The sequence below is a fragment of the Anguilla anguilla genome, chromosome 18, assembly GCF_013347855.1.
Source record: "Anguilla anguilla isolate fAngAng1 chromosome 18, fAngAng1.pri, whole genome shotgun sequence".
NCBI lineage: Eukaryota > Metazoa > Chordata > Actinopteri > Anguilliformes > Anguillidae > Anguilla > Anguilla anguilla.
Window position 1 is genome coordinate 30,150,727 of NC_049218.1, and position 15,146 is coordinate 30,165,872.

At 44.8% G+C, this 15,146-nt stretch overlaps 1 protein-coding gene across 1 annotated transcript; it reads left to right on the plus strand.

Moving 5' to 3' along the window:
* Window positions 1–10,119: 10,119 nt before the first annotated feature.
* Window positions 10,120–14,794, plus strand: LOC118218381 (extensin-1-like). Its single transcript, XM_035400996.1, has 2 exons — window positions 10,120–11,954; window positions 14,779–14,794. Exons 1-2 carry the CDS (start codon window positions 10,120–10,122, stop codon window positions 14,792–14,794), a joined length of 1,851 nt encoding a protein of 616 aa, XP_035256887.1.
* The last annotated feature ends 352 nt before the right edge of the window (window positions 14,795–15,146 follow it).

The following is a 15,146-nucleotide window of genomic DNA, read 5'->3' on the forward strand; positions in this document are numbered from 1 at the left end:
CTTTGGGACCAGTTGGAAAGCCAACCCGACCTCACTAATGCTCTTCTGGCTGAATGGAAGCAAATACCTGCAGCAATGCTCCAACAACTAGTATAAAGCTGTGGAGGTTTCAGCAGCAAAGGGTGGATTCTCATAATTTTGGATGAGATGTTGGATGTCAGGTGTCCACATACATTTGGCCATGTAGTGTATATACAGAGAGCTCCATAATGTTTGGGACAAAACCATATTTTTCTTGATTTGGCTCTGTAGTCCATAATGTTCGATTGGGAATCAAATCATTCATAATACATGTGGCTAAAGTGCAGGTTTTCAGCTTTTAATAAAAAATATTATAATACATTTTTAGTTTCACTGTGTAGAACTAACAGCACCCTTTATACATACTTCCCCACTCCAACCCGCATTTTAGGGTGCCATAATGTTTGAGACAAATGACTTCACAGGTGTTTCTGATTAGTCAGGTGTGTTTAATTGCTAAATTAGTGCAGATTTAAGGGAGCTGTCAGTAAGGACGGAGTGTAGCACAGTGGGTAAGGAACTGGGCTTGGAACCAAAAGGTCGCAGGTTCGATTCCCGGGTAAGGATACTGCCGTTGTACCCTTGAGCAAGGTACTTTACCTGCATTGCTTCAGTATATATCCAGCTGTATAAATGGATACAATGTAAAATGCTATGTAAAAAAAGTTGTGTAAGTCGCTCTGGATAAGAGCGTCTGCTAAATGTATCTAGTCTTGATTTTAGACTTTTGGTTGCCTTTAGGGTCTGTTATTGGAGTTAGTCGACATGAGGCCCAGAGTTGTGCCAATGGAAGTCAAGGAAGTCATTATGAGGCTGAGAAACATGAAACGAACAGTCAGAGACATGGGCCAAACATTTCTCTTACCAAAATAAACTGTTTGGAACATTATTAAGAAGAAAAAGAGTAATTTCAAGGGACCTGGTTGGCCGGGTAGGCTAGGGAAGAATTCTAAGAAGATCTATAAACTCTATAACAAGTAGAAGCTCTCTAATACAAGCCCTAAGGAAGCAATTGAACACTACTGACTAATCAGCAACACCTGTAAGACAAACATTATGGCACCCTGAAATTGGGGGAGGGGGGGCGACTCACAGTATATGTACAAACAGGTGACAAATTAAAGGAAAAATCTGAATAAATGAGTGAAGAAACATAATGAATGTAGATGCTTCCATAGAGGTGCACTGCATGATTCAATAATGCAATTTACATCCTATCATGCTCTGTGGTATGTATTAAAATGCTGAGCTGGCCCAGTTGACCTCAATTTTGGATCAAAATGGCAAGAGGAAAATATTTAAGTGACTTTGAAAGATGGTTCATTATTGGGGTACGGATGACAGAAGCGTCAGTCACAAAGACTGCTCAACTGGCTAGAGTTTCAATAGGAACAGTAACTAAAGGTACGTCTTCATTTAGATCTATTGGAAAGACATCAGTAAATAGAGTCGGAAACAGTGGTGGAAAGTGCCACAAGAGAGAAATTATTGTGAGTTGCAGTGCAAAAACCCTAATTGCAAAGACCAATGCACATTTGAGAATTGAGTGGTGCAAAAACCATAGGCACTGGTCTACAGAGGTGTGGTGAGAAGTGATATGGCCAGATGAGTCACCCTTTACCATATTCTGAATAGGTGGGAGAGTGCATTTGTGGCATAAACCAAGAGAACATTACAGGCCTGAATGCTTTTCCCCTACAGTGGGAGGCATTTCCTGATATGGTTTGGGTCCACTTGTCCCCTTAGAAGGAAAGGTCACTGCAAAGCAATACAAAGTTATTCACCATTATCCTATGATGAAACATTTCCATCCTGATGGGAGTTGTCTCTCCCAGGATGACAATGCCCCCATCCACAGGGCATGAGGTGTCACTGAATGGTTTGATTTGAATGAAAATAATGTGAATCATATGATATGGCCTTCCCAATCACCAGATCTCAACCCAATTGAACACCTATGGGAGATTTTGGACCAATGTGTTAGACAGAGCTTTCCACCACCACCATCAAAACACCAAATTATTTGCATATCATTCTTTTGGAAGAGATATCATATCATTTCTTTCCTTCCAGTAAAGTTCCAGAGACTTGTAGTATATATGCCATGGCACATTGAAGCTGTTCTGGTGGCTCACGGTAGCCCAACATCTCACTAACTTGTAATTTGTCACCCGTCTCTACATTCCAATCTCCAATGGCAACCTCTGAGTCTTACCATGTACGTGCAACACCAACCGATGACTCATGTCAGCTTACCACAGCCCGTGGTGCTTCCTGCACCCAAACCTGTACTAGACCCACCCAGACTCCTAAACTAGGTCACTGTCCCTGACAACCCCCAACCACCTTTGCAGCTGCTCCTTCACAATGCCACCAGCTCCCCCGAGCTTGTCAGCATTAATCCACACCATCCCAATTCCTACACTCTGATCACTTGTTTTGATACTGACAAATTACACGGAGCATCCATTAAGATACAGTATTTTATTTATTTTTATTTTTTTCAGCTTTATTAGACATGATAGTGTAGAGAGACAGGAAGAACTAGGAGGAGAGAGAGGGAGAGACATACAACAAAGGTCGGCGGTCGGACTCGAACCGCCAACATCGCGGCTCGCAATGAGCATGTGGAAAGCGCTCTATGGGCTACGCCACTGGAGGCCCCAAGAAATAAGTATTTCAATAGCTCTAACTAATGAGGGTTGTAACACATAATACATGCTCACTCACAGTTTCTGTATCTTAGTGACTCCCCTGCAGCAGTATCCTGTTCGTGGCGGCAAGTTAATGTGGTGACCAGCACCCCGGAAACAGATTCAGGAACCCCAAGGATGAGCTGGCAACGGCAGGTTTAATAGGGGACATTTATTGGCCAATGAGCACACAGGGAGAGCTTCTGATGGGCAGTCCAAGAAAGCTCTGGAGAACTGTCTGATTCATCCATCTTTCATTGGCAACAAACAGAATCCCCATACATTGGGCACGCCCATAGAATGCATCCACCAATTACTTCTCACCACTGCAATCTTCGAACACAGCGTGTTCTGCTGATTACCTCACCTGGCCTTAAAGTGGCTGTGCCTGTCTGCACAATCGGTCATAGGATAGAGAGAGAAGAATGATAGCAACAACGAGGTCTCGTCAAGCCACCAGACCAGAGAGTGAGATCAGTCTAAGGCTACCATATGAGCAGAATACACTGGGGAATACGTACATAGGATTATATATATATATATATATATATATATACATAATTGACATTTATGAACCTGTTTACCACTGCGATATATATACAGTATATATACGTATATTGCCCCCTTCCTGATTTTGTCTATTATTGGATATTTGTCACACTGGATAATTTCAGATTGCTAGATAAAATGTAATATTAGACAAAGGGAAACTGAGTAAACAGCCATTTAAAAAAATATTATTTGATTTGATTTAATGAAAACAAGCAACAATTACATAGCCAAAAAATACCATGCCAAGGATTGCTGTGGAAATCTTCATATAAGCAGACAGTAATATTAAAGTAAATTAAATCATATTCATATTTCACAGTCAGTATGCACTCCTGACCATAGGAATCTCTTAGTGATCATGGTCAGCCCTAAATGACCTGACTATGGGAACTTCAGATCAGATCCAGGAGGCTCGGTCCATGGGGGACTGGATGATGTCAGAGGTCAGAGGTGAGAGCGGCTCAGCGCTGACTCATAATAATCCCTCTCATTCGCGGCCTTCCCGCTGAGCTCAGTCATTGCGCGGGAAAACCGTCCAACTGGCGGGAAGGCTACCGACTGGCACTCGGTGTGTGCTGACCTCCTTTACGCTGTGGAAGCAGGACCCTTTCCCCCACTGCCCTGCCCTGCATCTCCGCTCCGCACTGGGGACCGCTTCTGCTTGGCTCCTCTAAGCTTGGGGAATACACACACTAATTAAATCCGCTTTCTGCTCAGCCACTGTTCATCACAGTTCACTACGGTGCGTTTCTTCTTCTATGGTTCTCTTACCGTTAATACAATATCCGTCTCACTTTGACCTCAGATCTGCTGCATCCGCGTATTAAAATAAAGTTGTGACATTCATTCTAAAATTTAGCATTTTTTAATTTTAAATATATACTGTATGACATTTCTTCACTGCTTATGATCCAGGGCACCTTGTGAATAACCTGTCACCAACAATTTAAAATTTCCCAATTTCTCAATCATATCGATGTCTGGGATCTATTAACAGGATTTCCAAAGTTACCGTCATACCTGGGTTAAAACCATTCACATTCATATCCTATAGATCTTTACCGAAGCTATAAAATATATACAAAATAAAGTGACATTTAAAATAAGTCTGGTCTGATTTAAATATTGCTTTGTATTGAAGACTCAAAGAGAACCTCATTACATTCATCCAAAATGTGATAAATTTTCTGGGATACCATGCAAAGACTATCAATGGCACAAAGGAGTGTATGATTAAAAACTCAAACTTAAGACTGCACCTTGTCCTTCTTAAAAATGTGAAAATAGAAATGGAACTGCATTGCATGGGAACACAGTGCATGAATATCATGTCCTGTACTATAGACTACTATAGTACAGAACATTTCAGAACATGAGAGTACTGAGACTAACCTCATTAAGGAATAGTACATTATAGTACATGGTTTATAATAACAAAGTAAAAGTGTACACACACACACACAAAGAATGGCCAAGTAGATCAGATGGAGACTTTAGAAACATCCTGTACAGCTCCATCCTTGTTCTCCTCTTCCAAAGTCAGTGAAACCAGATTTTCTGTTGAAATCTCTTCCCAAAATGGCGTCTTCGGGACCCAAAGACTGACACACACACTGGATTAATGAGGCAGTTGTTTTATTCCCCCATGGGTGAAATGTGAGTGACCTTTACTCACTGATGACGGGGTCAGCTGAGGGCGTGAGGATAGCGTGGCGGTATTCGGTTTAACGAGCAGTGTTCTGTTTAACCGGCCATTGCAATGTACGCGCTTGAAACACCTTCATTCCTCCAGACTTTAGATTTGAAGATATTTCTTTTCAGCTTGTACGGAAATAAAAAAAGATGATAGAGGATACATCTGATAGAAGACTTGAGAGGTATAGTCTTATGCATCCATTGGTGCCTTAATCCAAGCAGAAAAAAACAAAAAAAAAAAACAAACACAATATACTGTATGGGAAACATTGTTTATTCTGGAACCAAGTCTTCATCCTGTATGTGTAAAAAAAGATCAGAATGATATAAGGAATGACAGCATCCATTTATAGGAACACATCCAGGGGCCTTTAGCAGCTATGTATACAACAAAGGTCACCTCTCCCCAATTTGGACACAGTTGTTATTGTCAGCCTTTACTTTTTCCAATACAATTTTGTTTTTAAAACCATGCAGATGGATACGTACAGCTGGTATAGACCAGAAACTACATTCTTGTGGTAAACAGGCATGCTTGGTTCCCTCCTGTGCTCCCAGTCATGTTAGATCAATGGTTACTTGCCACAAATTATAAACGACAAAGCCATTACTGACACAGGGTTCCCATGGTCCCTGATGCAAGAACAAATAAACACTATCAGTTCTAGGTACAGAAGCCAATGTCATTTCTGATTACAAAGCTGCACATCAACTTCCGGATTTATCTACTTTAATCACAACACAGGATTAAAGATCTGACAAGCATGAGATATTTAGTCATTTATTTGTGGAAATAAACAGAAGTGTGCAATCTAACCAGTAACAACCAGCCTGCACATTAAGGGGATGCTCTCTCTGTTATTCTGCGCATGGCTACCTGGGTTTAAGAAAAGCTGCACGTCAGTTTCTGTTTGGGAGATTTGTGCCAAATGTTATAACTTTACTGAGTCATGTTCACTTTACTGGGGCCTGTTTACTTTCCTGCTCCTGTTCCCCTTACTGCCCCTGTTCACTCTACTGGGTACTGTTCACTTCACTGCTCCTCTTCAATTTACTGCTCCTGTTCACTTTACTGGGGCCTGTTCACATTGCTGGGTCCTGTTTACCTTCCTGCTCCTGTTCCCCTTACTGCCCCTGTTCACTCTACTGGGTCCTGTTTACTTTACTGCTCCTGTTCACTTTACAGGGGCCTGTTCACTTCACTGCTCCTCTTCAATTTACTGCTCCTGTTCACTTTACTGCTCCTGTTCACTTTATTGGGTCCTGTCCCCTTTACTGTGTTTGGGTCAGCAAAGACACAGTGTGAGGATTCATATATACATACATAAAGTCCCTAACAGGCTGGATTTTGGCTGGAATTACCCCAGAAGCAGAGTGTATGCGTAGCAGAAGTCAAGCGTGGAAGTAGCGACACCAGAAGCATTCTTCTACGCGTGGTCCACCTGTGGACTCTTGTGGGTTTTGGAATTTGGCTTTATGTCTCCTGGCCATTGGAGATCTAAAGCCAGAGTTAACAACTAACTGTGATGTTAATGAAGGAGCCGTCTGGGTAGCGTAGAGGTAAAAGCACTCGCCTACCACCGCAGAAACCTTGGTTCAATCCCCGGCAACGGTACTTCCGGCTTGGTCAGATGTGTTGGCAGTGTTCGCGGGTGGGAAGCCAGTGAGGGTATGAGTCCTGATCGTTACATTAGCGACTCCTACTGGTTGGTCGGGGCGCCTGTTCAGCAGGGAGGCGATCTGGGGATCTGGGGGAGATAGCGTGAACCTCCGCACACGTTACGCTCTCCCAGTGAAACTCCTCGCTGTCAGGTGAAAAGAAGTGGCTGGCGACTCCACATGTATCGGAGGAGGCATGTGGTAGTCTACACCCTCCTCAGACCAACACAGAGGATAGCGCATCGACCAGGACCGTGGGTCCTAAATTGGGGAGAAAATGAAGCTCACATCTGAAGAGGACATTATATCAGGAAATGACCAAATACTTCCATCCTTCATCCTTTTTTTTTTGATCTTGGAAGGCACTTCAGATCCTTGAACCCTTTGAGCAGTGAAGTCGGCATCTTCAGATACGAGATGTTGCTGCTTTCCTTGTAAGTTTCCGGTCCTGAAAGTAAAGTAAACCATTTCATACGGCCTGTGCCTCCCTCCAATTCTGCCCTCACAAACCACGGGGAATGGGCAAAACTAAAGGAGAAATAATTCCATTCCCAAGTACATCAGTCGCATTCACTGACAGAACACACAGTGCCTCATTTCCCTTCTTTGATGAAGAGACCCACTTATGAAGGACTTGTGCAGGTTTGTAATCGTGAAAGGACTCCTGGGTCAGCATAGCTCATTCTGTTCATGGCTGAGCTTAAATGACACAGGCCACAATAACTCTGTTTGGAAAGATCTTTCAAAAAAATTTTCTTATGTTGTAAATGTATTCCATATTTATGGTGTTAATATATTTAATCGTACAGAAGTCTTTTTGTAATTTTTAAAAGATGGCCTCTGGCAGCAGAATTCCCTGCATTACCAATGAAAAAGCATGATACATTCCTAAAATGTTAATTTAAAACACCACTCAGATTTGAAACAGTTTTCTATGTAGCAGGTCATTGAAACAGAGTGGTGTCATTTCAATTTGGCTGGTTTAGAAATTTAATTGAGTTAAATTTCAAAACAGAAATATTCTCACAGAACATTGTGGATATTTTTTAGTTAAGGAACTGAACTTCTTGAATCGATTGAAGTGGTCTCAGAATGGCTTGGACTTTTCACCTTTGAAAAGCTTGACTTAATTACATTATAAATTAAACTTTTTTACATGTGTTTCAAAATCCTCAAGACACCTATAATTACTTTTTTATTGGAGATTGATTTTGAAGTACCGATCAACTGAAAAGTGGCAATACAAAACATTTTAATTAAATTTAGCCCCCAGTGGAAATGTATGCCTTTACTTGTTGAAATAAGGCATTATGATCTTCAGAAATCATTGCTTTGTCCTAATATCAATGTAATAACACCCAACTTAAATTAAGAATTTACATTGATCAGGTTCAACTATAAGAGCAGCACCCACTCTGCTGAAAGTTTACTGTATTTTCTTCAGACCAGACCAAAAATCAAATCTGAGTTGTCTGAATTTGTCCTCATTTAATGTACAGTTTTACATGAAACATCAACACACCCTGCTTTTAAATATAATGTATAGGCTGTTGGTATATGACGTTCTGCCCAATGAGATGTGTGCAGAAAGGAAGTGGATGTTCTGGTGCTCGCCGACCCCACCTCTCTATGCTCACAAAGTGTGTGGCGATGAAGAGGATCAGAAGAGTAGAGGAGGCATTTAAAGGGACACCTCTACATAAATAACTATCTCAGTACCTCTACTCAAACAAATACCACGAAAAACCGAAATTATGAAATTCAAACCATTTCTGCTTTAACGGAACCATCTAGAATCATTATCTAACCCACTTATCCTGGTCAGGGTCGCGGGGGGTGCTGGAGCCTATCCCAGCATGCAGTGGGTGGGAGGCAGGAATACACCCAGGACAGGTTGCCAGTCCATCGCAGAGCACTCACACACTCATACCTACGGGCAATTTAGAGTCTCCAATTAGCCTGACCTGCATGTCTTTGGACTGTGGGAGGAAACCGGAGTACCTGGAGGGGCTGCCCTATGGTTTGCTACTGACAACTCAAAATGTGATACGCAAATGGTTCTGCACATTTACCATGGTTGACCACTTCAAAAGGAATCCAAGCTGCCCTATTTAATAAACCTTTCGGTCATTCTCATCCATCAGAGTACGAAAGAAAGAGTCATGGTAATATCCATTAGCATGTTTACTTTTCATGGATCATATTTTACAGGCAATACAGTTTAAGCAACATATGCTTCCAAAAGGTTCACTTACAAATGAAAATGTCCACATCTGTGGATATCATGCAGTTCTTTAAACAACAAAATGATATCAGCCAAAAGTTATACATATATCACTTATGACAAGAGTAATGCGGATGTTCATAAACAGGATTAGGAGAATTTATGTAATTTTGTATTTATTTATTTTTTGATGTGTTGGAGTTATGCGCGGTTATGAGTATTTTTAGGCCTCTTACTACATTCTGCGGCTTGCAATTCCTGTCCAGCGAAGGGCCACATGAGGGAATTAAAAAATGACGAAATGAAACAAGCTCCATTCCTAATTTAAAAGCTTTTTCCCCCACTAAGTCATTTCTCGTACAAGAAAGGGACATGGGAATTGCAAGACACGTTTTGTTCTGGGAAGAGAGCAGGGGGTAGAGAACGCATTTCCAACACAGAGCGTGATTCAGCGATCAGAACATTTAGAATCCTCCGCATTGTGCAATTGCTGAACGCTGTAATCATGTTTATAGCCTCTGTGTTTCCATCTTTAGCGTGGGGTGAAGGTGGTCCGCACTGTGTAATGAAAATGATAAATAAATGCCTTGCGGCTTCCGTCTCTCGCTTGTGGTTTGGATTTCTCACGGTCTGACACAAGACCTCAGCTCCTGATTGATTTCCCACTTTGCGAGTGCTTTAGCACAGCTGTAGTTTATAGATGTCACACTAAGGTTTGTAAATTACTCTTCTCTTTTTTACATGTTTTATTTACAATCTGCTTAAGCCAGGAGTTCCCACGGCTTTTTGGGCAGCCTGCAAGACTCCGCCCCCTTCCTGCACAGCACCAAACACTGATATTTCTCTCTCTTTTTTTTTTTTTTACTCTCTCAAGACTGCTGACCACATGTGTATAGGAAAGGAATATAATTGCTTGGAAACAGGCCATTTTAAGCCAGAAGTTGAAGACTCAGTTAAGTTTAGATTTAATGACCTTAACATTGGGAATATAACTAAGGGGACTGAAAGTGGAAATTCTGTGAGGACAAAAGAAAAGAATAAACATTAATAGAACTAATGCCCAGACATACAGCACTGTAAAAAAGTATTTGCCCCCTTCCTGATTTCCTCTGTTGCATATTTGCAATTCCCCCAAAAAAGGGAATTGCATATTTGTCACAAATATGTCAGATCTTTAGACAAAATAATATATTAAACAACGGCAAACTGAGTAAAGACAAAACAGAAAATACATTTACACTTGACATGTGTGTGAAATACAAGCTAAAAGGGCTAATGCCTGGTAACACATGTATGCCCCGCCTCCCACCGCTCGACCCCGCCTCCCACCGCTCAGCGCTCGACCCGCCTCCCCCCGCTCAGCGCTCGATCCCGCCTCCCGCCTCCCCCCGCTCAGCGCTCGACCCCGCCTCCCCCCGCTCAGCGCTCGACCCCGCCTCCCACCGCTCAGCGCTCGATCCCGCCTCCCGCCTCCCACCACTCACCGCTCGACCCCGCCTCCCCGCTGCTCAGCGCTCGACCCCGCCTCCCCCCGCTCAGCGCTCGACCCCGCCTCCCACCGCTCAGCGCTCGACCCCGCCTCCCCGCTGCTCAGCGCTCGACCCCGCCTCCTGCCTCCCCGCTGCTCAGCGCTCGACCCCGCCTCCCACCGCTCAGCGCTCAGCCCTGCCTCCCACCGCTCAGCGCTCGGCCCCGCCTCCCACCGCTCAGCGCTCGGCCCCGCCTCCCACCGCTCAGCGCTCGACCCCGCCTCCCCCCGCTCAGCGCTCGACCCCGCCTCCCACCGCTCAGCGACCGACCCCGCCTCCACCCGCTCAGCGCTCGATCCCGCCTCCCGCCTCCCACCTCCCCCCGCTCAGTGCTCGACCCTGTGCTCAGCGCTCGACCCCGCCTCCCCCCGCTCAGCGCTCGACCCCGCCTCCCACCGCTCAGCGCTCGACCCCGCCTCCCACCGCTCAGCGCTCAGCCCCGCCTCCCACCGCTCAGCGCTCGGCCCCGCCTCCCACCGCTCAGCGCTCGGCCCCGCCTCCCACCGCTCAGCGCTCGACCCCGCCTCCCCCCGCTCAGCGCTCGACCCCGCCTCCCACCGCTCAGCGATCGACCCCGCCTCCCCCCGCTCAGCGATCGACCCCGCCACCACCCGCTCAGCGCTTGATCCCGCCTCCCACCGCTCAGCGCTCAGCCCCGCCTGCCACCGCTCAGCGCTCGGCCCCGCCTCCCACCGCTCAGCGCTCGGCCCCGCCTCCCACCGCTCAGCGCTCAGCCCCGCCTCCCACCGCTCAGCGCTCGGCCCCGCCTCCCACCGCTCAGCGCTCGACCCCGCCTCCCCCCACTCAGCGCTCAACCCCGCTGCTCAGCGCTCGACCCCGCCTCCCCGCTGCTCAGCGCTCGATCCCGCCTCCCACCGCTCAGCACTCGACCCCGCCTCCCACCGCTCAGCGATCGACCCCGCCTCCCACCGCTCAGCGATCGACCCCGCCTCCCACCGCTCAGCGCTCGACCCCGCTGCTCAGCGCTCGACTCCGCCTCCCCGCTGCTCAGCGCTCGACCCCGCCTCCCACCGCTCAGCGCTCGACCCCGCCTCCCACCGCTCAGCGATCGACCCCGCCTCCCCGCTGCTCAGCGCTCGACCCCGCCTCTCACCGCTCAGCGCTCGACCCCGCCTCCCCCCGCTCAGCGCTCGACCCCGCCTCTCACCACTCAGCGCTCGACCCCGCCTCCCGCCTCCCACCTCCCCCCGCTCAGCGCTCGACCCTGTGCTCAGCGCTCGACCCCGCCTCCCACCGCTCAGCGCTCGATCCCGCCTCCCACCGCTCAGCGCTCGACCCCGCCTCCCCCCGCTCAGCGCTCGACCCCGCCTCCCGCCTCTCACCACTCAGCGCTCGACCCCGCCTCCCGCCTCCCACCTCCCCCCGCTCAGCGCTCGACCCTGTGCTCAGCGCTCGACCCCGCCTCCCACCGCTCAGCACTCGATCCCGCCTCCCACCGCTCAGCGATCGACCCCTCTTCCTGCCGTTCAGCGCTCGACCCCGCTTCCTGCCGTTCAGCAGGTCACGCTGCCCCTCCGCCCACGCCTTCCTCTCAGCGCTCGGCCGCGGAGGCTTCAAAAGGCCGGCCAAGACAGATGAAAGGCTCTCTATATCAAATGGATTAGTACTCTCACTCCTGGTTTTTTATATTGAACTGGGCACAGGTGGCATTTCTACACTCTTTTTGAAATTACAAATGGCACAAGCTTATCCCTGCATTTCCAAAGTGTTAGGAAGCTTTATCAATGCACGTATTATAAAAAGAATTGCTTTTAGTCAATGCTGACATTTATATGCTCGCTTTATTTATAAAATCTGTTGTGGGCAAAAGCCTTGCATTTAAAATAGGCGGCCAAATTGCACAATTTGATTTTTAAAGCACAATTCAATTTTGATCAATATCAGCTCATTACAGCTATTGATCAATATCAGCTCATTACAGCTACTGATCAATATCAGCTCATTACAGCTACTGATCAATATCAGCTCATTACAGCTACTGATCAATATCAGCTCATTACAGCTACTGATCAATATCAACACATTACAGCTACTGATCAATATCAGCTCATTACAGCTACTGATCAACATCAGCTCATTACAGCTACTGATCAATATCAACACATTACAGCTACTGATCAATATCAGCTCATTACAGCTACTGATCAACATCAGCTCATTACAGCTACTGATCAATATCAACACATTACAGCTACTGATCAATATCAGCTCATTACAGCTACTGATCAACATCAGCTCATTACAGCTACTGATCAATATCAACACATTACAGCTACTGATCAATATCAACACATTACAGCTACTGATCAATATCAGCTCATTACAGCTACTGATCAATATCAACACATTACAGCTACTGATCAATATCAGCTACTTACAGCTACTGATCAACATCAACACATTAAGCCAATTGATATTTACCATGTCCGGATAACACATATCCTATAACTTTAATCTGCGCAGAATAATGAAACTGCAATAAAAAAAAGTGTTAAAAGGGAGGGAAACACATTCAAAATAATGTCACACACAGAATAATTAAGCCCACATATATCTTTATGCAAATGTGTCTTCTGATAAAACACTTCAAACATCTGAAAATGGAAACAACCGTTATATTACAGCACAGCTCCTACGTACAGCTGCGGTCACGCCCGGAGCATTACAGGTGAAGGACATATGCAAACACTGTGCTGCTATAATTAAGCATTATGCAAGTGAAACTGTTACACAGCACTGTTGCACAATAGCAATATCTACCAGAACTAGTTCTCATACTCATGTAGGTGTACCTGTGTACTGGCATTAAGCATAAAGTAAATACATAGCTTTATATATTATGTATTGTATGCTGAGCATATATGTTGTTTGAGTGTGGTTTTAATGGGCAAACCTCAACTTACATAACAAGACAATTGGCTGTCATTTTCACCATCTAGAATGGAGTATATAAAAAAATAACAAATATAATTTAATTGACCTTCTTTCATTATCATTAGCAATATCTAAAGAAGATTGTTAACTGTTAATGTATCTGGTTGACAGCGCTTTAAACAGACATGATACAAAAGTAATGTATAGGGATGATTTTATTCAAACCACACTGATGGCTCTGCTTCGGCCTTGTGTCGAGGATGCATTTCTGGGTTTGTGTTTAGGCCTTCTCTCAGCTCCGGTATGGTCTGTCTGAGAGCACAAAATAAATAACCTGCTTCTAGGAATTCCGTATGAGACCGAAGCGGTATTTTGATAAAGGGGACAGCCGCACAGAGCTCCTGCTGTTAATCCAGGTTGCATGTGGTGCTATTATTTGCACCTGCTGTTTGTCTTCTGTCTCGTAGTAATAAAATGTCTGACAGGATTTTCTCTTTCTCTGTCTGGTTCTGGAGCCATTAGACCTGTAATGTAAGGTAATACCCAAATTTCCAACTGTACATCAGCACTAGCATATGCACATTAGGTGTTTGTGGTTCGTGCTGTTGCAAAGTGATACCTTGCATGTATTATCTACTACTAAATTCAAGTGTGTGTGTGTGTGTGTGTGTCTGTTAGTTTAAGATGTGACACGTTTCTATGGTAATATACTCAACAGTCTTCTTTGGGGTAACTGAAATAATGATGTCACAAAGTTGAACACAGTGAACATTTTTCCAAATTCACAAAGGCCTCAGGATTTACTAGCGGATGTCACGCACAATCCTCAGAGCAATCTCAGCTTCCTGAAAGGGCCGCTCCAGCCATCCGAGTAACATTAAGGTACAAATGTCTTCACTGGCAATAGAGCGCAAAATGCGATGCAATTACTCTTAATGTGCTGTTTCGCAAATGTCTGCGAAATGAGATTTTGAAGCTGAAGACGTCAACTCCATTTCTTCAGCGCCGCAGCTTCACGGGAATGAGGTATTCGGAAGACTAAAACATAAGGATCCGATCAGCTCCCAATTTCAGTTCCGGAACATCCTTACCACCCTTTGCAAGAGCGAAAGGGTTTCAAATGCGACAGCTTGGGAAAATAATTTCATCGTAACCCAATATAAAGGTGCCATGGTGTACCTAACTGGTATAGGTTTTCAAAAAGAAGCCTAACAAATATGTTGCATAGAACAGAAGATGAAAAATTGATTGTACCAACCTCAGAAAGTCAAATATCTTCTATTCATCAAAGATTTCTCTCAGTGGAACTACGAGACCAAACCCACTCAAAATTCTAATTAATGACGCATTTTACACGGATCACTCGGTGCAGGTTGTGTCCTCCTGGAGAGAGAGAGAGAAATGGGAAATGAAATTAATTTACGGTATTGTTTTGCCTTAGGTAGTGATTATACTGAATTGTGCACAGAACAAATTATCTTGATTCTCAATGTGCTCATATCCCTTGAAGGATCCAGTCGGGTTGACAAATTATTATTATTTTTTACTGCCATTGAATTTGCAAATAAAATACTTGTCTCTGAGTTAACATGTTGAACTCCATAGGATCATTACAATAATTTTCTTATTAGCATTGTAGCTTACACATATTCAATATGCAAGCTGTTTATTTAAAACTGATGTGAACACATGGTTCACAGCTTGGTTTTTCATAGCATATTTTCCACCAAAGGTTCATGCAAAAGTATACGGAGATAAACACAATTATTGTTTTGGCTGTGTACTCCAGCACATTGGTGTTGAAATTGAACAATGAATATGAGATTGAAGTGCAGACAGTCAGCTCTAATCTGGTGGTACTTGCATCCATATTGGCTG